We start from the raw sequence: 21,986 nt of genomic DNA, 5'->3' as shown, positions 1-21,986 counted from the left end.
TGGGTTGCTGAGGGAGGTTGCGGATGCCCCAGCCCTGGCAGTGTTCAAGGCCAGGTTGGATAAGCAACTTAGTCTAGTGGGAGGTGTCCTTCCCCATGGCAGAGTGGGTCGGGAATAGATGATCTTTAAGGTCCATTCCCATCCCTTAACAAATTCTGTGATTCCTAGAGAGGCAGGAACTGAAGTGCTTGAGCAAAGAGGTGCTTCTGAAGGCATGAAGATGTGTCCCAGGAGCATGGCACAACAGGCAGTGGGTGCTCATGACAGACCTCACGAAAATCAGGTCATTTGCTTCCCTGGAGGTTCATACAGCTTGCCTGGAAAATCCCTTTGTTTTCTGGCTCTTGTTTTGCTGTATGTTTTGACCTAATGATAGTTCCTCATTTCAGGGGATTGCAGAATATCTCCTGTGGGATATGTGGGGGTCTGTCTCTGCAGAGTGGTGACGGTTTAAAGCATTGAACGCTGTTCCTGATGAGCAGTGGGGAATCAGGAATTGTCACATTAGCCTCCTGCAGCACACAGCATTTCTCCCTTGTTGCCAGAAACTGACTACTCTGAATTGTTCAGCCTGCCTCAAACACATGAAGAGTGTCACCTTTCAGGCACAGCAGAGCTTGAGTGTAGGACTCATGTTTGGGGAACTTGGGGACAGTGAAACAGCTGCCAAGAAGCTAATGACCACCACCCACATGGTCCCTTTCTGTTCCATCTGCTGGTGTGCCTCTGTGACCTGTCCTTTCCTACAGCAGCATGCAGCAGCCTGCGTATCCAAAACGCAACAGAATGCAAACTACCCTTTCCACGTCAAAGCCCTTCAGTGCACACACACTTCTGCCTTGAGGGAGAGGACAAGAGAGTGGATGGGATGTGACAGATGTCAGTCACATCGCTTAACGCCTCACTGCAAGGCACTGGGGTGCTGCTGCCATGTGGGCAGGGTGAGAGGCAGAACAGCATAAATCTGGAAGAGGAATTGAGACAGAAAGATCAAACACAGCCAAGCTGGAATGTTGCTGGGGCACTGGAGTGCAGAGCCTTTGCTCTGCAAAATGGTCCTGGGGATATGTAGGGACTGTGGGCATTTTCTGTGTCAGCTGACTGAAGTCAGGGAATGGTTGAAGGGTTTCATTCAAATGAATGCACTTTGGGACTGTATTTTAAGAAAAACTCAAAAGAGGAAGGACAGGAAGAAGAAGGCCCCCTACCCTTATTCTGTGAATCAGCATTAATGCCATCAAGGTGTTGCTTCTTTCCATTCTATCTCCCCAGAGGCATTTCTAAGGCTGGTGTTGATTTCATGCTGCCCTTTCAGAGACACTGACAAAAACTCCTTGATGCAGTTTAGGGACTTACTTGTTGGAAATCTTCTCAGAGCCCACATACAGGGCACTCCTCATGAGTCCAGCCCGAGTGCCCAGAAACGCCATCTCAATGCCTGCCTCGGTGTCCCTGTGCAACAGAAACACACATGCAGAAGCAAACAGTTCTCACAAGAACAGCCACGATCCCTGCCCCAGGCTGAGGGCCTTTCAAACTTGAAGCCACCACTGGAGACCTGGTCCCAGGTTCATTTGCAATAGAACTCATTTACACCAGGAGTGATAGCAGCTTCTCCCTGCTAATGGCAACTGGCTGACAACTGACAAGTTTAAGACTAGTGCTCAGACTTAAACCTTTGAAGTCTGTTTATTTCAGTGTCTTTTAAGTAGGCCATAAGCTCCTCTGCCCCTGCTAGCCCTGCTCCAGGCTAGTCTCACAAGGCTGAAGTGCAGGAGAGGAACTGCAGAAGGAGAATGGCTGGATCAGAGATGCAGAGAATGGCCAGGGTAGCAGAATGTGACCAAAGAGTTGGTGTAGCTATTTAAAGCTGTGCTGATCATTGGGGGTCCTAGCAGGATTGTCACTAGCTCAGTGTCTGTTAGCATAGGGATACAGGGAGCTGAAACGGGGACAGGAGTCCAGTGGCCATGTGTATCTGTAAGTGACACGTTGTCTGCTGAAAGAAGATCTGTGTGATGTGATACAAGACACCACCAGCAACAGGTGCCTCACTGGAAACAACAAAATACAAAGTTGTTTACTGAAGCCAGCCTGTCCACTCTCTTCCTGAGGTTCAACCTGGAGGTACCACCAAGAGAGACAAGACCAAGCTCCCTTTTCTCCACCAGAAAAACCCTCACCAAACTAAAGACTCTCCCAAGGAGGCCAAGCTTACTGGAGTTCACTCCTGAGAGACACTTTTCAATCTATTTCTAAAGCAATGATGCTATTTATATCAGTGTTTTGAGCTATTGCTACAGTTTCTTGTATGCTGTGCCGAAGTTTGTGACTGTTTCAGGCACTGCATAAGCCCATAGCATCTGGAGATGCATCTTCAGTGGTGCTCTACCCACATTTATGTCTCCTACACTTACAAGGACATGTTGAGGGCTAATGTTGTCCAGTAGGCCTCCATGGGGGCAGTGACCACTGCATCGAACAGCACTTCCTGGACCAACTCCTCATCACCTAAGGATGATAAAAAAAGATAAACAAAAATCAGGAGAGAAAGACGTGTTTTTCCCTAGAAAACATCTTTTCTTTTAGAGAGTCTCTTGGTAAGGAGCATCTGCCTATCCAGAACAGGGGATCAATGTGGCACAAAAAAGCAGCCTCCCATTACAGGGCAGAGAAGAGGTCATAACACCTGGGTGGTGGAAAACACAAGAGTAGATGTTAAAGCCAGGATCACAAAATCACAGAATCAATGAGGTTGGGAAAGACCTCTGAGATCTCCAAGTCCAACCTATGACCCAACACCACGGCACTCAGTGCTTCCTCCAGTCTTTCCTTACACACCTCCAGGGACAGTGACTCCACCAGCTCCCTGGGCAGCTGTTCTGAGTACTAATCACCCTTATCTGTGAATAATTTCTTCCTAATGTCCAAAATCATCAGACCAGTTCCCCTGCAAACTCTGTGGAAGGGTGGTGTCCACACAAGTGTGGGCAAGTGAGAGGATTTCAAATGAAGTTATTCATTAGTCTGTCACTTAATAATTTCATTGAACAGGCTGTCCACAGCTTTTGCTTCAAATCCCTGCCTTGACCTTTCTTCTGGGTATCCTGTATTCCAGCCAACACCTTCCACTCACCTAGCTTCCTTCAAAACCACTAGAGACTTTTTTATGGCCTCTCCTCTAACCCTTTGCTCACTGGCTTCTCTGTTAGCCCTCCTTCCTTCCTGTGAGCGACAAAACATTTTCCTGTCCTGGTTTTCACCAGATGCTCAAGCCAGTCCAGGCTACCAGTCTAATCCACTTTGGACTGGAGCTAAGAAGTGATTAGGGAAGTTCAAGGTATGATCATGTGCTAAATGACATGACCCAGAACCCCATTTCTTTGACCTGCTTTGTTTCTGTATTGCCCTGCTTGCACTAATCTCTGAGAACATGTTGCAGAAATGTCCCTTTCAGTGCTGTTCTAGATGGACCCACCCTTTCAGTGTTTCTGGTGCTGAAACTTTCTGGGTTGATGTTCCAGGTGTCCCTTAATGTTTTAGCTCAAGTTCTCCCAAATTTCTTTGTCACAGATCTCAGGATCCTTCTCTCCATAGCTGTTGTTATTCAAGCCTCAAAATCAGAGCCCGCCATGAGATCTTTCCCTCTTCAGGACCCCATGTCTAGGATTCATGTGTTCAAATCATATTTATTTTTCCTTCACAGCACTTCCAAGCCTGCATATTTCTCCAAGTCAGCTCTCCTGAAACTTTCCTCCTCCCTGGCCTCTTCAACTCATACATCTCTTTCCAGCCTACTCCAAGGACAGCCGGGAGGGGTCTGCTCACATTGTGCAAGAGGGGAAGGATTACTGGATTTTTACAAGATTCCCATTCTTGCACCTAAGGTTTGTACCTCTCAGGTGCAGCATTACATGCAGAAGCTTGTACTTGGCTCAACTAAGGGGGCTGAAGGACATCCTAAAACCAAATTACTGTAAGGAATTCCCATGCACAGCTGCTCATCTCTGCCCCCTGACAGAGACCACTCTCCAGTGGTGCTGTATCAGCTGCAGGAAAATGGGACCTGGTGCAAGGGATGAGCAGCAGGGGGAGCAGGAAAGATAATAATCCTGTAATCATTTTTTTCTTCTGGATCAGTTACCTGCTGTGTTTGGAAAACAAAATTAATAATCCTTGTTCTGAAAGAACCCATCTCTCCAGAGGGCACTGTGAGCCCTTGGAGGATGATGCCTGGTGTCCCAGGGAAACAGAGTTGTCCCAGCACTTTTTCTGGCTTCTCCTGCCATTGCCCCCTCTAGGCCAGTCAGTCAGTTTGTCTTAAACCTGGTGTGCAGCCCCTGCCAAGCTCTTTTTTCTTTTTTATTGAAGCCTTCCACTTTCCAGTATTTCTTATGCTGAGACCTCCAAAAAAGTTGAATTATATGTCAGCTTTGAAATGGAAAAAATCTTCTGACAGAGACAAGGAGGTGGATCCTCAGCTCATTTCTACTTGTGAATTAACCTGGGCTTGAGTTCAGTCTCCACTTGTGAATTAATCTGGGCTTGAGTTCAGTCCTGCCTGTGTCAGCAAGTGCCACAGGGGCTCAGTCTGACACCAATCAGTTTGTCACAGTCCCCTCTCGCTTGTGATGGGTACAGGAAAACCCCAGCAGGGCACTTGCAGTGCCTGGGACTCACATTCCAGGTCGGGCTCCTCTCCAGTGAGGAAACGGATCACAGCCTCCAGCTGGCTGAGCTTGCGGTGGTCAGGATCGATGTCGGTGATGCAGTAAATCCTGGTGGGAAGGGGAGAAGAAATCCAAAAAGGCAAAGAGAAACCACAGTCAAACAAATGCTCCTGCATGATAATAACTGCAAAAAGAAAGCCAGCAAGAAACCCTGCTCTGCAAAGTCTTTACCATTGCTGCGTGTTGTGCCCACTCTACATTGAACAGTGTGGCTGAAAGTCAAACCCAAACACCAATTAACCTGACTGCTGTGCTCAGGAGGGTTTGCTGTGCTCTCCAGCATAAGCTCACAATGCAACAGAGCTGTTCTAAATCTGCCAGCGGTTTCCTGGGTGATGCTGTGCAAGATGTGTTCTTGTGCCTGTACAGGCAATAACAGTGTGATGGAGAGACCTGAAAAGCAGAGGGTCATGGGCAATGTGAGACCAGACCAAGAACAGAAAAAATAAGAGACAGAGGAACAAAATGTGAGGTGGGGAATGGTCTTGCAGTGTGATATGGCGACAACAAAAGCTGTCCCACGGGGACACATCTGCAGGAGCCTCAGGACACAGTTTGGGGAGAAGTGGAAGAATGTATTAGAAATGCTCTGTGCTATAAAGGAAACCAGCCTTGTAATCCTGCTCCCAGTTTTGACTGCTCCATTGTCAGGACAAGGGAGAGGAAGGAGTTATAAGAGAGAATTAAAACTCATAAAGGGGCTGAAAGGAGTGATTTATGAGAAAAGTCTAAGAGAAATGAATATGTAAAGTGTGGTAAGCTGACACCTGAAGTCAGGAGTAGAAGGAGAAGTCGCTGTTTGTGTCTCAAATGTGCTGCTTGTGAAACTTGACAGTGTAATGAGAGGTGAGAAGGGGTGCAGGGCTGCTTGAATATAGTTATCTTGGCTTTGGTACAGCCTGGGTTCATGTGACTGAGTGGGACTGAATGTTGGGTTCATGAAAACCCCAAACCTCACAGCAATAAATGGAAAGTGCCGTGCTTCACCCTGTTTCAGATCCAAACCAAGCAAAACCATAAGTTCTGCTTGCTATTGAAACAGGGGTCATAAATCACCTCCGTGTTCACTAGAAGTTAGGTCTAGGCTCAGTTCAGATGGATGCCAACCAAAAATAAACTAGGATTTAAAAAAGCACTTCAATCTCTCACTGAGCTTGCAACAAAATTCCCTAACAGGTCTGACATAGTGTAGGTTTTGTAAGACAATTCTGAGCAGCACGAGGAGGAACAAAGTAAGTCTGAGCACAGATGACCTGAGGATAAATCTCAGCTGTTTCTTAGGAGAGGAATGTGCCAGGTCTTGGTGGGATCTCCCAAAGGAGGAGGCGAAGCTCAATTGCCTGGAGACAATCAGGTCTTTGGAGGTACAGCCCCTGAACAGCTTTGCTTTTTCCCTGGGCCACAGAGGGTGCTGAACTCAAACCAGATTGCTGGGAACTTTGCCCAAATACCATGACAAAGTCCTGTGTCACTGACAGGATTTCCTCCACTTACCATTCATTTGCTAAAGACAGGTCTGGCTGGAGCAGGTCGTGCAAACCTGAAAGCAGAGAGCACATGGGGTATTCAGTGAGGAAGCAGACAGACACATGCAGGCTCTGAAGGAGAAGTGGTGACATTCAGAGTAGCTCCCTTGTCCCTTCCAGAGCAACCCACCTTCTTCCACTGAAGTGTTCCCCAGCAGAATGTACTCCCCGTGCCCCCTGGACAGCACAACACCCAGGCTGCAGGCAAGAAGGAAAACAGAGGGCTTGTCAGCAAGGAAAGGGGTCATTCCCTGCACTTACAACCCTTAAAGACATTAACTCCCTCCACAGCTATTAAAGAAAAGAACATCATCAGAAGAGGATTAAGTGAGATCTGACTTCAGCACAGGGAGCTAAACAACCTGTCTGTAGAGCTACGAGACATTGCTGGGGACAATTTTTTTGGCCAGCATTGTAGGTTCAGGTCAATGATAACATCTCTCAAATCTCTGCCAGTTTCAAACCATTTCAGCTGGGGGAATAAAACCAACACCCCTCCCTCCCCTCTCCCCCCACACAATTTGCTTCGTTTGTCATTTGTTGTTTTATAATTTTCAGTGTACAGCAATGTTGGGGTTTTTTAAAAGACATACACCAGAACTGTATACTGTATTCAGTAGAAATGAAAATTTAAACTGCCTCATTTCTCTGAAATGAAACAATGTGCTTTACCTAAGGTATAGCTTTCAGACTCTGAATTTCAGGTAAATCATAGTATTCCTTTTGAATTTACCCCAAATAATATTTTAATGGCGATAGGAACAAAGAAGTCAGTTATTCCTGCTGCTCTACTCATGGCTTTAGCAAGATTTATGAAGAAAAGGGATTGATCTGCTGTCCCTGATCAGACTTCTAGATACACTGTATTGGTGCTACGAATCCTTGCTCACCTGAAGGGTGTGCCACTGATGTCAGTGAAGAAATAATCATTGGTGAGGAAGAGAACCCGTTTCTGAAAGAAGAGAATGAATAAAAGAGACCATGAGGCAGAGCAATGATGGGGACCTGGGATAATGTCCCCAAGGCTGAGCAAACCAATCCCTCACACCCTGCCTGGAGGCTGGGATGAGTGTCAGTATTCAGCATATCCAGCACCTCCAGACTTTCAGGATGCAGGCAGCCACTCTGTCTTTCCAACAAGGGCTTCAGATAAACCTTTCTTTGTTCCAGGGCTGCACCGGCTGCAGGAAGGGCTGGGGGGAAGCTGCCCTCCCTCTTGCCTCCAAGCACAAGTGCCGGGGCCCTACTGCTCTTCTGCTCTTCCCTGACAGCTCTGCACATCATCATCATCATCATCATCATCATCATCATCATCATCATCATCATCATCATCATCATCATCATCTCCAGCAGGAGGGGGGCTCAGGGCAGATAGGAAGGAGGGGTGGAGTTGAAGGAGAGGCAGAATTACAAACCTATCCTCTGCGTGGGTGGGCAGCCAGGGCCAAGTCTCCCCACTCCTGTGGGAAATGCTGATACTCCTGACATTTACTTTCACGCCAAAGTGGGACAAAACATTAGCATATTCCAATTTTGTTAAAAAAAATCTCTTTAAAAAAATTTACATTTTCAATTTGGGAGAAAAGTGCTGTTTCAAATCCAAGCCATTTTGATTCGCATGCAAATATTTTTTTTCAGACTGACATTTCAACTGAAGACATTTCAGATTATTGAAAGCTGCTTCAGAACTTCATCTGTTTGCCAGACTGGCCTTTTCCTGTAGGAAAGTGTTGATTTCAGTGGAACGCTTTTCCAAAGGAGAAAAGTTTCTGGAAAGTTTCTATCCAAGCCTTATGCCAGTATATGAACCCTAATATGTTTAAAATCCTAGACCAGTCTGAGAACGAGGTGAGAGGATGTGTGTGGGAGACAGAGGAGCAAACTCAGAAAACTCAGTGTTCCCCAGGGAAAGCCTGCTCTAACCTGCTTGAGCTGAGCAGCCCTGGAAGTGGAGCGAGGCACAGAGGCTCCAGCTCCACAGTGTGCACCAGGTTTGTGCTGACAGGGATGGGGATATCATTAGGTGTGATGGGCATTCAGGATGTTGTTAGCTGAGGTGGTGGCAGGTGGCTTAACCCCTTTCCTCCTCTCTCTCCATGCGTGGCAACCCTACTGCTGAACAACAGTGTCTTCTGCTGGGCCAGGACCACACAGAATCACAGGATCATTGGGGCTGGAAAAGACCTCTGAGGTCACCGAGCCCATCCTTTGACCTGTCACCACCTTGTCAAGCAGACCATGGCACTGAGTGCCACATCCAGTCATTTATGAACACCTCCAGGGATGGTGACTCCACCACCTCCCTGGGCGGTCCATCCCAATTTTTAAATAGCCCTTCCCATGAAGTTATTTCTCTTAGTGTGCAGGATCTTCCAGAGGACTGTGACACCCCCAGAGAATATCACTTGGTGGTGTTTTGGTGTCTGTGGGTGGTACAATTGGTATTAACCCTTCCTTTTCTTGCCTGTCTGATCTGATGATGGAGGCGGGGAGGCAAAGGAAGGACCTGGCAACTACTCTGAGACCTTTTCCTTTAGCAGGGTTTGTTTTGCTCCTTCTTTTTTCCCCTGACCTGCCCCTCTTCTGGTGAGTGCTCAGCCAGCCCCAAGACAGATGGAGGATGTCATGGAATGGAACTGCCATGGAATGGAAGAGAAGCAGAGGCACCCTTGAGCCAAGTGGGGCTGAGGATGCTCGGGCAGGACTTTGCCACACAGTGGGGATCAAGGGGGGAGAGCATGGGTGTGTTGGCACAGTGACAGGGGGCTGACTGCCATCCCCTGCAGTCTGGGAACAGTGGATTGCCAGGCTGGAAGCTGTGCTAGGCATCCAGGCTTGGCTACTGCCATTACCAGAGGTTTGCCACAACTCCTAGCCATGTCCTCTTCTTTTGCTTTCACACTCACAGCCCTTCTGTACTCAAGCTGCAAGCAAAGGCACTTCTGCCCCTAGAACTCTCTAACAATTGCCTCCTGTATTTGTTCCTTATTTTTTCCTCTCTATCTCTGTTCTTGATACCTTCCTGATATCAATGGGGTATCAACATTTACGTGGCTGACAGAACAATTTCTAACCCCTTCACTCACATCTTCTCTCCACAGTCTGGATGCCTCATTCTCTTTGTTTCAAGGCTCTGTCAGCACTTTCTTTGTTTCAATGCTGCTCTGCTTCATCAGCTAGCAGAGTACAAGTGGGAATTACTAAGCTTCATTTCTGGTTTCCACCCCATGTGTATTCTGATAATAGTAAAACTGACACAGACTCAGCCTCAGTCCCCTATTGTGCTTCGTAAGGCTTCCAGAGCTGCAGAATGAAACAAATAATATCTCTTTACCAAGGCTACTTTTTTGTTATCTTCCTTTTCCTCTGGGTACGGGAGCAGAAGGCTGTCTCTAAAATATTGGACTAAAAGATACCATTGGATGACTCAGAAGAAGTTTTATTGAGGGTGCACAAAGGGGTTTAGCTAGCAAAAGAAGCAATCTAGACCTACAAAGAATAGCTCTTGCTCTAAAACCTTGATTACTTTTCTGATAGAATAACTAAGGTAATGGATGAAGGAAATAAAAGACATGCAATATATATGGGTTTATATAAGGTACTTGAAACAGCCTCTCATGAACTTTTATTCCAAAGAATCAGTTAAAGTGAGCATAAATAAGATATGGAGGGAGAACCGGCTGCAGAACTGTAGACAAAAAGAAACAGTAAACAACAGGACATCGAGGGAAGAAAATCTAATGGGAGGAACAGACTCTGCCTTAGCAGCCCTCCTGTACAGGGATCTATCTGCAAGACAAAATAGAACATTTCTCTGCATACTGAAAAAAGTGTCTCAGCAGCCCTTAAAATTAGAAAGGCTGGATGAAAAGGAGAAGTGGGTTTCTGGTGGAAAAATGGCAACTGGAAAAAATAGCTAAGAAACACAGAAGTGAGGGCGGCAGTTCCAGCGCAGCTGTGGGAGGGAGAAAAAAAATGGAAGGGGCAGAAGAAAGGAGATTGGGGGCTCCCTGTTCAGAAATATCCTACTGCAGAGAATAGCTGCTCTGTAGAGAGCAACAGGGAAACAGTCACAAAATTCAGTGAAGCCCTGGTACTTGGGCACCAGAAACGACAGAAGAGTCAACAGGAACTACCATGATAGCTGAAAAGTGTGCAAATATTTCAAATGCAGGTGTCAGCAATGCCCAGGAGAAGAAAAGCAAAGGCATCAACAGGTCCAGGAGAATTGCAAACACCAAGAACAGAGAGAAAAAAAATGTAGTGACAAGATCTAGCAGGGCAACCATTCAGAGGAAGCAGAGGGGTGTCTTCATTAGGAAATGGCCCCATTTCAGCAGTGCCTGTGAGCATTTGGTTTGTTGGAATTGGTGCTGACTGTGGCTTAGCATGGGAGCACTGAAAAAAAAGCTCTCTATAAAGGATGGAAAATTTTCCTGAAATATAGAAGACTTCTGGGCAGTGTAACTTGCAGGACTCTGGAATACTTCCTAACAGGAAATGATGAAAGCCAAAATCTTCGAGAGAGTTAAATAAACGTGAATGAAAAAGTACCAGTGAACATAAATGTACGAGATAATTTTGTACTGATTCCAAAGGAAGATGTATAACTCTGCCCTAGAGCTGGTAGGGAGTGTTCAAAAGTCTCCATTTCACCAGGACTTTCCATAAAATGTCTGCTAATATTTGCATAGAAATTTAATCCTGGACCTGGATAAAGGGAATCGCATTCTGACGAAGTGAGGGACAAAGTTTTCATGAGTGGTTTTGGGTAGGGAAAGGGGGTGGCAAAATAATCTCCAAATCTCCTTCTGTCTAAGTGAGTTCAGCATAGTCTTGCCCTATTCTAACTCTTGAAGAACTCTGATTCATTTCACAGCCCTATAAACAATGAACAACATGCTTTTTGGCTTTGCCTGGACAGAGCAGGGAGCTGAGAGACATTTCCAGGACCTTTCTGAGAGCAGAATCTTGGTAGGTATAGAGCAGTGCTAACGATGCTCTCTCGTACACCTTTAGCACATGCATTATATATGTGGTGAAACAATAAAATCCTCACTCTCAGGAATGCTGAACATTAAAAACCACGTCCTTTGTGGCTTTTCAGTGTCCACTTCCCATCCACTCCCCTGGTGTGACCTGAACAGAAGGATAATTTCTTACCCCTTTGTCCACGGGGACCTTCACATCCATGGAGAGGTAGCCTGTTTCCCCATTGATCATAGCACTTCTCAGCTGCAGAGGTGAACAAGTTTGGTGTTAGTGTCTCCAAGCAGGGCAGGAATTAACAGAGCCACTTGTCATTAACACACAGGGGCTGGCAGAAAGAATCACTGTTGGTTCCCCCTCCTCCCCAGCTCTGTCTTGCTTCGTTTAGACAGAAATCCTGTTTGCAGTGATCAGAATCCTTGGACAGTCAAGCTGATAAGTGGTACACAATAGTAATAGTTTATCTTGAAAGCTTGCTGATATATATCTTTAGCAAAAAGAAAGGATCTGGAATCTATGAAATTGGCAGTCCCAGTTACAGACTTCACTGTTTGGCAGCCAGAAATTCATTAGCACAGTGCTTTGAGAGCCTGGAAGAGGAGAAAACTGAGAAACCCACTAACTCCCTCAGACTGAATCCAAAGCTCTTTGACGTTTCTAAAACTGATTTATAAATTATAGGCTGTGTTCAGCACCACTTCTGAGGTGCAGCAAAGCAGCTGTTTAGCACAGCAAAGTGAGACTGTACGAGAGGAGGGTAGGCAGTGAGACCACTTCATTCAACACAGGTTCCAAAGGTAAAAGGTAATTTTCACAGTGACTCCCAGCCTCTTGCGAGAAAGATCCAGGAAATTTTTCCACAAGTACAGAGGCTTTGACTGCAGGTCCAGCCTGCCAGAGCATATCAAGTCTATTGCTTCAGGCTGGATAGAAAAAAATAAGTGGGAAGTAACTTACTCATTCACAAATTGTTTCCTTACTTCCAGAGACAGGCCTCCATTCAGGTGCTAGCCAGTCTCAAGTGCATTGGCTTTACAAGGCCACGCTTTTGTTTATTATGGCTGTTTGATGTGGGTTATTTACAGACCTAGAATATGAAGCTCATGTTTCCCATGGCCCACATCTTGGAAATGAAAACACTGACTGGTATTATTACTCCTTTTTTGGCTAAGAGCGTTTGACCTTCTTCCAGAGCCTCAGCATACTCTCTGTTCTGGTCTGACAGCCTGCAGGATTTGCTATGGATTCTGGGTTTAGAATCGTAGAATATCCTCAACTGGAAACAAGGATCAAGTCCAGCTCCTGACCCTGCACAGCATCATCCCAAGAGTCTCACCATGTGCCTGTGAGTATTGTCCAAACACTTCTTGAGCTCTGGTGCTGTGCCCGCTGCCCTGGGGAGCTGTTCCCAAAACACCCTCTGGGGGAAAAACCTTTTCCTGCTCCCCCAAACCTGCCCTGGCCCAGCTCCGGGCCATTCCCTCGGCTCCTGTCACTGTCAGCACAGAGAGGAGATCAGTGCCTGCCCCTGTTCCTCTCGCAGGGAAGCTGTGAGTGCATTGAGGGCTCCCCTCAGTCTCCTCCAGCCTGAACAGACCAAGAGACCTCAGCCACTCCTTGTCTTCCCCCCCTCCAGACCCTTGTCCCTTCCCCTTTTTCCCCCACACTGTGAATATCCCTGTGGTGCTTTACAGCAAGCCCTTGGGTGTTTTTCAGACAATGCCAACTTCCCTCTCCTGGATCTCTTTTTGCAGCCGGCTGTATTACACATCATTAGCACTTGGGCATATTTTTTCCAGCCTGAATGTGCTGCTTATCAGTGTTGCTGAGATTATACTGCCACTGATGTTGAGTCTGTCACTGATCTAATACCACAGCTACAAATGTGAGTGTTGAAATGTTGGCAGCTTTCTGCTGCAGTGGGTGTATCTCGAGAGCCTCTAGACTTGCTGAAGTCACACTGCAGATACGCTCACGTCACTGAAAGTCTCTGCACCCTCTGTGCCTGTGACCTTTCTTCCTTCTGGAAGATGCAGTACAAGAACACAAAGTGGCTTTTGTTTCTCATGCTGGTTTCAGGATTTTTATTTTTTTTTGTCCCCTAGATAGTTTTACTCCGATTGCTTGTGGACAGAAACCTTACACTTGGTATTGTATTTGTGTTAGGTATCCGTGTCAGTTGGTCAGACAGGAACCCACTAGCCAAATAAATATGAGAGCAAAGCAAATTTCTTTCATTTCCCGAATTTTTTTTTTTTTTTCAATAGCAAACTAGGCAAAGAGGATTAGCTCAAAAAGTGGCTCCAGTGAGAGAGAAAACTACAATGGGAGCAAAGTCCTATAAAAGATAAGTGAACCTACATAAAGCCACTGGCAACTTGTGTCTTGGTGCTCCCACTGCACGTAAAACCTCTTATTTTTGTCTTGCTTTCCATGTTACATAGTTCTGTTGTGTTCCTTTTCTCAATTTGCCACTCTTTCACCTCCCAAATTCCTTTGATGTTGCCTTTCTACTTGGCCTACACTAGTGGTGGTGGCTACTTTGATCCTCTCGCTGCTCTGTTTGTCCTACCTGTTTAAGTGGATATCTATAGCATCATATCCCTTTATCTCAGCAGTCTCCCCTGTAATCCAGAAGCATGTGTCTCACAGCTAATTCTATCTTACTCCAAATTCAGTTCTTATCTTAGTAATTTAAGTATCTATTTCCTCCTACTTCTGAGTAAAATAAAACCAGCCACAGAGGAACCTCTCTATATTCTCATTTTATCTGGGGTCCTGGATGTGCAAAGCAGCAGGTGTACACTGTTTCTCCTTTATCACTTGCTAATAATTCTGCTCAAAAGACAGCAGAAAAGGGCTTGATTTTTTTTTAATCTTTTCCCTTTGGTCAGTTATTGCTTTCAGTGTCTCCACACCTGTTCAATAAAGTGGTTTCTGGATTTTTTTCTCCCCAAGTGTTTAAATCCTTTATCCTCTGTGTTCATTACTCTCTTGATGAATGTACTGTCTTGTTCCTGATCTCCTTAGTTGGGTGGCTTCAGCTGCATCTCACCTAGTGCATGTGTGGGTGACATGGGAGGACACTGCCACACTCCTGAACTCCTCTGGCTTTGTGTTAAGGCAGCAGTAGGGCCTTGTACACACAGACTGGAGTGTCCTCCCTGGAGCATCCTCCAAAGTGCCTCCTCCCAGCACTTCTCCTTCTTTGCTCCGTGAGAAGGAGAACTCACACTGGGAAGGAAGACAAGCACTTGGTAGGGGAGCTTCATGCTTTGTCCTCTTGTAAACCACCCACCTCTCTTAGTCAGAGCCAGCCAGGCACACAAAAACAACAGGAGTGCCCCCCACACCTTCCACACAGGCACACAAAGCTACAAGAGTGGCTAAACCCACTTTCTGACACTCACTATTTCATCTTGGTCTTCCCACTCCACTTCTGAGAGATCTACACTGTTGTAGTTTGGCTTTGGCTTCAGCTTCTTCCCTTCTTTATACTGGCATTAAAAAAAAAAAAATAGAAAAAGAAAGAAAAATATTCAAGTAAGAGGCAAGATCACTTCCTGAACTAACCCTTTAAGAATTGGTGTGTAATTTGAAAACAAGGGGTGTCTCATTTCTTCTCTGACTAGGAAGGCAGAGTTTGTGTGAGTGCCTTCTTGGTCCCATGTCATGTGTTTCTTTATGCTGGCAGTGAGGGGCTAGGGGAGTTGCAGAGGGACAGACTGCCCCAGGAGCAAGGGACAGACAGGAACACAGCTAAACTTACAGGGAAAGGCCTTCCTTCTCCTAAACAGAACAGTACAACACCTGTGCTAGAGGACATGAAGTAGGAAATGAGGGTTCATATCACAGCAGCTGAAATTTTATTTCTCAGGAGGCAAAGCCTTTATTTTGGGGTTTTCAACCCTTTTTAAAAGGTGTTCCCATACAGGTTAACCCAATTGGTACAAGGAACAACACCTCTCTCATACCATTGGTGGGACAAGAGGAAAAACACTCTCAGAAAAAAGTTTTGAGAACTAAAATCTTATTTACACAACAGTCCTTGAGAGAGAAAAGTTTCCCAAAAGACTTTTCCTTGGGAAACAGATCAGCCACTGAGAGCCTGAAACTCTCAGCACCCTTGTGCCTTGCCCTGCCCTGGAAATCTGGCATGTCCCTTCTCTTGGCACACTGCAGTGACTCCCGGTGCCTGTGCTCTCCTTCTTTGAAAGGTGAAAAGCTCCCTTTTTGAAAAGCTGCCTTTTTGAAGGGCCACCACAGCCCTTCACAGCAGCTTTCTCTTGTGGTGGCCACACTCATGCTTGTAGCTGTGAGCAGGTGGATTTGTGCTGACCAGCACATCCGAAATGTAAAATCATCGCGTGCCTCGGCGTCTCAGCAACGAGGCCAGCTGGCCCCGGTGTGTCGGAGGCTGGTGGCCTTCACAGCTCAAAACCCACAAGGAAATCAGAGGAAACACTGAAAGTCTCTGTGTTCAAGTCAGCAAAGGTTCTCAGATGCACAGCTCTACGTACCAAAGGACGGAGGTCTGGGTGTGACAGGATGTAGCCGTTGTTGGTGTTCAGGAAGGCGTAGCCGTGGACACCCAGCTGGAGAAGGAGGCATGAGAATAATCAGTGCTTTAGCTAAAAACACTGCTGTGTAATGGGTGCTGCTGATACCCTGGCACTGCCAATACCGAGAAATATTTTCCTTTTAAAGATATTGACCAGCAGAAAGTGGAGTCCATCCCAAAGTGAGTATCTGTCTGCTCTGTCTGTGCTTGGATGCACAGAAGGATGTGCAGGTAGTAGGTTTGTGTGCACATTCAGAAAAGTTATCAGCAGCCAGAGGCAGCCTGAGCTGTTGGCAGGAAATGGGCAGTGATGGACAGGAACAGTGGTGGCAGCTCTGTGTGCCCACCCTGCAGAGCAGTGAATGAACGAGTGAGGATCAATCTCACAGACGGCTGCCCTGGAAACACGGCCAGGCTCCAGAGGAGCTCTGCATTGTGTTCCAGTGTTGGCAAGACCAGACCTAACCCTGGCCAATTGAATAAGCCTGTAGTCTTAAAATGCTTTTTAAGGAATAGCACAGTCTAACAAGAGCAGACACTGGCTGACCTGATCTGCGAGAGATTTCTGAGAGAGCAATTACTCAGCTCAAGCCCATATATAATGCAACTTCCAGCTACACCCTGAGTTGCTAAAAACCTGCAGGTAGCTTGTGCTTGCCAAAACAAGAGGTGTCTCAAGGAAAACAACAATGGATAAAGTTTCCATCTTCAAAAAAATGTTGCAACTCTATTTTCCTATAGAGACAATCTTGGAGGGATAACGGTACGGAAGCGAGGAGGTAAGTCATTTACAATCTGTGCATTCAGGGGATCAATTCTGGATTTCTCACATCCCAGACCAAAACCTTGGACCGTGTTACATGTGAAGCAGTTTTTTGAAAAACAAGCTTGGCTTAACTCAGTGTGGCAAGAAGGAAACCAAGACACTGGATCAGCAAATTTCTTTTTTGGCCTATTAAAGCTGAAATTTCCCAGCCCAGTAAAAGCACAATCATTAATATACAAACTCCAGAGGTCTGGAACCCTGGAACTGGTCCTTTTGGAGCCCACATGATAGAGAATTCACATTGAGGATCCCAGGTTTCCAAACTGGTCTGCAGTTGGAGGAGTTTCTGAGGAGATGTGTCCTACCACTGATATAATGAAATCCAAATTTTTTCCTCCTCCTTTCCTGGCCCTGCTTGGAGGAAAAAACAGTGACCCTCCTTAGAAAAATCCCCTTTGAGTGACATGGGGAAAGGGAGATGAAAAGGCCTTATTCTTATGCAGAAAAGAATAATATAAAAATTGACCCAAAGCAGATTTTCATGCTGAGTGCAGGCAGCGACACTCACAGTTCCAGGCTTGTCTGCAGGATCATTTCCTACAGCTGCCTGTTAATGCTCTGCCCTGCATCCACGTCTGGAAGCACCACAGAAATCCACAGCTTCTGACAGCACTTCCAGTGCTGTGAGCCTTCAGCAATCAGATTTTGGACAACTGCCTCACTGGTAGTAGTTGTCTGGTAATTATTTAAGAGAAACCAAAGCCGTGAAATGTTGGCTCAAATTGCCAGATTTCATGGTGGTCTTTGGATGTGCTCATTGTCTCCTGCTGTGCAGCCTGACTGGACAAGGGGTCACTGCCTGGAATTTACAGCAGAAACCAAACTGTGCATCTCTGGGGGAATTCCCTGCAGATGAACAATTTTTTTTAAGATACATTGAACACAGAGTTAATGGAAAGTTTTTTGACTAACAATTCTGGCAAGATACTCTATCCAGGTACAGCACAAAGTGAGTGAGAGCCAGCTTTCTGTACACTGTCCTGCCAAGAAACCATCACTCTGATCTGGAGAAAGGAACCTCTAGGCATGACAGGAGAGTTGGCTCTCCATAATCCATTCAGCCCTCAGCTTTTCTGCTAAGAATATTGACAGTGAAACGAGTCCATTTGTTTTGCCAGCTGGCACGGCATCTCTCATCCACTGGGAACTGGATATAAAACTTTAATTCTCCTAACACAGGCTGTCACCTCTGAGGGACCTGGCTTGGTGACCATCAGGATGCAAAGGCTCCATGACCTTTTGCCAACCTACTGGATCACCCAGTCCTTGTGCTGCTGAAGCACCCTAAAAGCTCAATAGTGAATAATTTCATTTGTGCCATATAGAAACCACACACCACTACATCCAACAACTCTTCCCTTAAGTTCATAGCTTTTCCTGCAGAGCTGGAAGTGATTTTTCAGCCATGCCCATGGAAGTGCCAGTAGTGACCTTGCTGTGCAAAGGAAGCCATTGCAATTATCTCAGTCTTACCTTATACCGTGGAGCAAGTTTTAACAACTCCCTGAGTGGTACATCAGAGCCCACCACACCCAGGAGAATGCCATGGGATCGCTTTAAAACAAAGGAGAATCTGTTTTCAGAAGGAAAACCTGGGCAGTTTTCTACCTGAAGACACGTAATTGTCTCTCTAGTAGTCTCTCACCCATCCCCTCTGGGCTTGTGTGAAAGTGGTTATTCAAAACCAATTCAAAACTTCAAAAAGTCCAAATTTCAGTGTTTATGGAGAAGAGTGTTTCTACACAACACTAGTCAGTGTTCACAGCTGTGATTCAGAAGGAACATAAAATCACTGAAACAAGTTCTGAGGGCAAACCCCTGCATTCAGTATGTTTAAATACCAAGACGGCCAAGAAAATAATGCAAACCAGCATGAATGGGTTGATAAATTGGGCCAGATAAATCAAATGCCAAATACAAATCTGTTAACCCAGAAAAAAGGAAATCCCCCCTCCAAGACATGGGGATCTGGTTGTTTAATAAGCATCTGGAGAGCACTATGGAAAAATTAAACACAGTCTCCCACTGCAGTGCTGTGCTAATGCACTTTTCACAGGTGGAGAAGGCAGACAATCACTTGTAAGACCTGGATGAAGAGTTTATCCCTTGTACACCAATGCTAAGGTACCATTCTCCATTTTAAAAGGATGCTGAGAAATTAGAAATACTACAGGAAAGAGTGTTTTAAAGGGTTTCAAATCCCAGAGGAAATGCCCTTATCAAATCATTGAAATATTTCAATCTTTTTAATCTTATCAAGATAGGTTTGATTTTATGGCAGTGTAGAAGATGCTTCCCATGAGAATTTACTAAAGGGTACCAGCTTTTTAATCCCAGGAAGCCATTATGACAGGAAGGTGAGGTCAGACAAATTAAAAGCAGAATTTAGACACCAGTTTTTCACGAAGAGATGGAGAGAGCTTGGGCCTGGATGTCTTTCTGCAGTGCTTTTGCCAAAACCAGGGTATTTGGCTCGGCTGTGTGAGATGTAAAGGCCTGCAATAAAATGCAGACTAGACAAGGCAATGATCTCTTCCAGCCTGAAATTTCAGGGTCTGTAAACCAGGCTGGGTTTGAAACTGGAAGGGATAAAACAAGAAGTGTCCTATTTAAGGGGTACTTTGAAGAAATGACGGATTATCATAAATGATCACCCATCCAGAGCTCTGCTGCCCTCCCTAATGGCCAGGTGTTGGTTCAGAGGCCCTCTGGCTACAGAACCCCGCAGAGTTCTCCCCCTTGTGCCTCACTCACCGTCTCGTTCTTCTTGCTGAACACCGGCATGGCCACGGTGGTCATGAGCAGCAGGCTCTGCGCCTGCGAGGCGAAGAGCTGCCACAGAAACAGGAGTGTGTCAGCAAGTGTGGCACCCCAGGGAGCCCCATGCCCAAAGGTCCCAGGTGTGGGGTGCAAGCCACCACCACCTCCTGGCCTCCCAAACCTCTTGGGAAACATGGCAGTGTTTTTAAATACTCTGTGTCTGAGGGGGCTGTGGGATGGGTGCTTGCTGGTGTGGGGTGATGAGGATGGGGTGAACACCGGTGAAAGGAGTTGTTTTAAGGAGGAGTTGTTTTAAGGAACCTGTAGAAGTGGTGGCACAGTTTATACCCAGCACTCCTTATGAGTGTAGACATGAACACTTCTATACAATGAGTGCAAAAAACACCAACACAAGCAGCAGAGAACAAAGCAAAGCAAATGTGAACAAAATCACAAACACAGCATCAGCTACACTGCAAACGTATGAATGCCACAAATGAAAAACACCACAGACAAATATTTAAATGACACAAATACACACAAAGCCTTGTTACAGACACTTGTTACTCAGCCATCTAAGCTCAGGGAAAAGAGACAAAGCCATGATTTAAACAGACACACTGCAGTGAGCTGTCTCTGTGGGGGATGCAGGACATACATGTGTCATGGCATAGGAGATGTTCCCAGTTCAACAGAGGACAGATGCTCTAAAAGCACACAAGAGGAGGTAAAACAGGCAAGCCATATACAAAGGTGCCTCCCAAACATGCCTAGCTACCAAAAGATTCTAATCCTTTGTTGCCAGCAGCATCACTCCTTCCACCTCTCGTTTGGTGGAGTATCATGGCAAGAACTGACCTCCTGTCCCTATTACAGAGCAGGCTGGGAGATGTAGAGCAGCAAGTCAACAATCTAGTCACTTGATGGAGGTTTGGATTTGGTCTCTTGTGTTACTTCTCTGGATGATTTTTTGTGGAATCTTCCCTTTCACAGCAACACTCACACTAACACACAGCAAGTAAACTTCTCTTGCACTTACTGGCCATGTGGAAAAAGAGATCAGCTGAATTAAGCCACTGCACAACACAGACAGCCCTACCTACTCTGAACCAACAGCACAGCTCTCCAGTACATCCAGCATTTCCTCTCCTCTTCCTGCCAGTGCAGGAGGCCTCTGAGTGCTGCAGCCCCCCTCTCCAGATGTACAGGCCAGCTGTGGCTGTGCAGGCTGGCACACACCGCTGGCACAAACAGCACACGCACAAAACACAGGGTGCATTACCTCCTCAGACTGTGGCAGCTGGTGGGAGACATGGATGAACACATAAATGAATACATGAATCAAACACAGGACAGGTTGGGACAGAGGAAGAGGATGGAAAGACAAGAGACAAGAAACAAGATGCAGAACAAAAAAGGTGCAGCAAGCAAATGCCTGTGGCTGCCTTGGGAAGCGTGACCCCACGTACACCAAGTGCCAGAAGTGGCAAATCTGCTGATAAAATAAACTTCCTGGGTAATTAGTAGCATTTCTGGAGGCTTTGGTTAGTACAAACAAGTACCATGTCCCAGCCCTCATTTGGCAGCTCGTGGAACAGAAGATATCCCACAGAGCCAAATGTTCTCCCACAGGGCAGGCCTGAGACAAAGCAGGGGCATTGGGAGTGCTGACTGCCTGCTCCTTTGCAAGGTGTCCTTTTCCCACTGGGCTGGGCTCAGGACCGCTGTGGTGAGTCAGGCCTTGCTAGTTTAAGCAAGGAAAGAGTGAAATCTGTATCTTTGTAACAATTTGCAGTTAGCTACTGGGCTGGAGGAGATCAGGCTGGGTGACCCTACCCTGAGCCATGAATAATCTGTTGTGTGAATAATCCTTCAGAAGGTAACCTGCTTGCACAGAAGCACCTCTTTGGTGACATTGTGCCTGTGTGATTAGCCCTGGGCACCTGAGTCACTGCAGATTCGTGTCTGAGTCTGCATACACCCCTCAGCTCCAGGAGCGAGCAGAAAACCAATATTGTCTCAGTAGAGCCAGAGACAAGTAATTTCTATCAGCCAACCAACTCCTGGCTTGTTTTGCCTAAATTTCAGGACTTGGTTTAGGTTTTGGCTCGTGCCTGAGGTCCTTACCGCGCTGTCCATGTAGGCCTCGGTCCAGATGATGTCGTGGTCGTGGTTGATGACCATGGGCCGGCTGAGCACATGCAGGTACTCCATGACGTTCTCCTGGACATCTGCCAGCGTGGAGATCTGAGTGTAGTAGCCTTCATGGAGAAACAGAGGTGTGAGTCGCTCTGCTGACTCCTAAACCAGTGCAAAGCTAGAAAACTGAATGTCAAAGGCGCTGTCTACCCAGCTGGGTAATCTGCTCTTTGTAAAATGGGCCTTGGCATGACTCGTACCCAAAAGCATCTGTGGAAATCTAGAGTTTCAAAGCAGTGGTTGTGTTCTTCTAAAAATGCTGAAGCAACATGGGGGATGAGACTCCTGACATAACCAGGTTTGTGCAAAGCAGATACAAAGTGTTGCTTTAGGTCCTGGGAAAAACCTTCCCCTCATCAGACTGCCTTTAGTCTGGAAGGCCAAACACATGCAAG

The 21,986-nt window shown here is 46.3% G+C and overlaps 1 protein-coding gene across 1 annotated transcript in view; it reads right to left on the bottom strand.

Annotated features, from left to right (window-relative positions):
* The window catches only part of CACNA2D4 (calcium voltage-gated channel auxiliary subunit alpha2delta 4), a 121,146-nt gene that overhangs the window by 68,602 nt on the left and 30,558 nt on the right, over positions 1 to 21,986 (bottom strand). The window contains exons 13-24 of the mRNA XM_033514695.1: positions 21,520 to 21,653; positions 19,387 to 19,464; positions 18,106 to 18,186; positions 15,766 to 15,840; positions 14,656 to 14,742; positions 11,420 to 11,491; positions 7,147 to 7,208; positions 6,387 to 6,454; positions 6,225 to 6,270; positions 4,681 to 4,778; positions 2,418 to 2,511; positions 1,357 to 1,452 (exon numbers count right to left, since the gene is read on the bottom strand). Coding sequence (XP_033370586.1) covers positions 1,357 to 1,452; positions 2,418 to 2,511; positions 4,681 to 4,778; positions 6,225 to 6,270; positions 6,387 to 6,454; positions 7,147 to 7,208; positions 11,420 to 11,491; positions 14,656 to 14,742; positions 15,766 to 15,840; positions 18,106 to 18,186; positions 19,387 to 19,464; positions 21,520 to 21,653 — 991 coding nt within the window. The remainder of the gene's footprint in view (positions 1 to 1,356; positions 1,453 to 2,417; positions 2,512 to 4,680; positions 4,779 to 6,224; positions 6,271 to 6,386; positions 6,455 to 7,146; positions 7,209 to 11,419; positions 11,492 to 14,655; positions 14,743 to 15,765; positions 15,841 to 18,105; positions 18,187 to 19,386; positions 19,465 to 21,519; positions 21,654 to 21,986) is intronic.

Source organism: Parus major, chromosome 1A (assembly GCF_001522545.3).
Source record: "Parus major isolate Abel chromosome 1A, Parus_major1.1, whole genome shotgun sequence".
Lineage (NCBI taxonomy): Eukaryota > Metazoa > Chordata > Aves > Passeriformes > Paridae > Parus > Parus major.
This window is presented reverse-complemented; position numbering and strand designations above follow the sequence as displayed.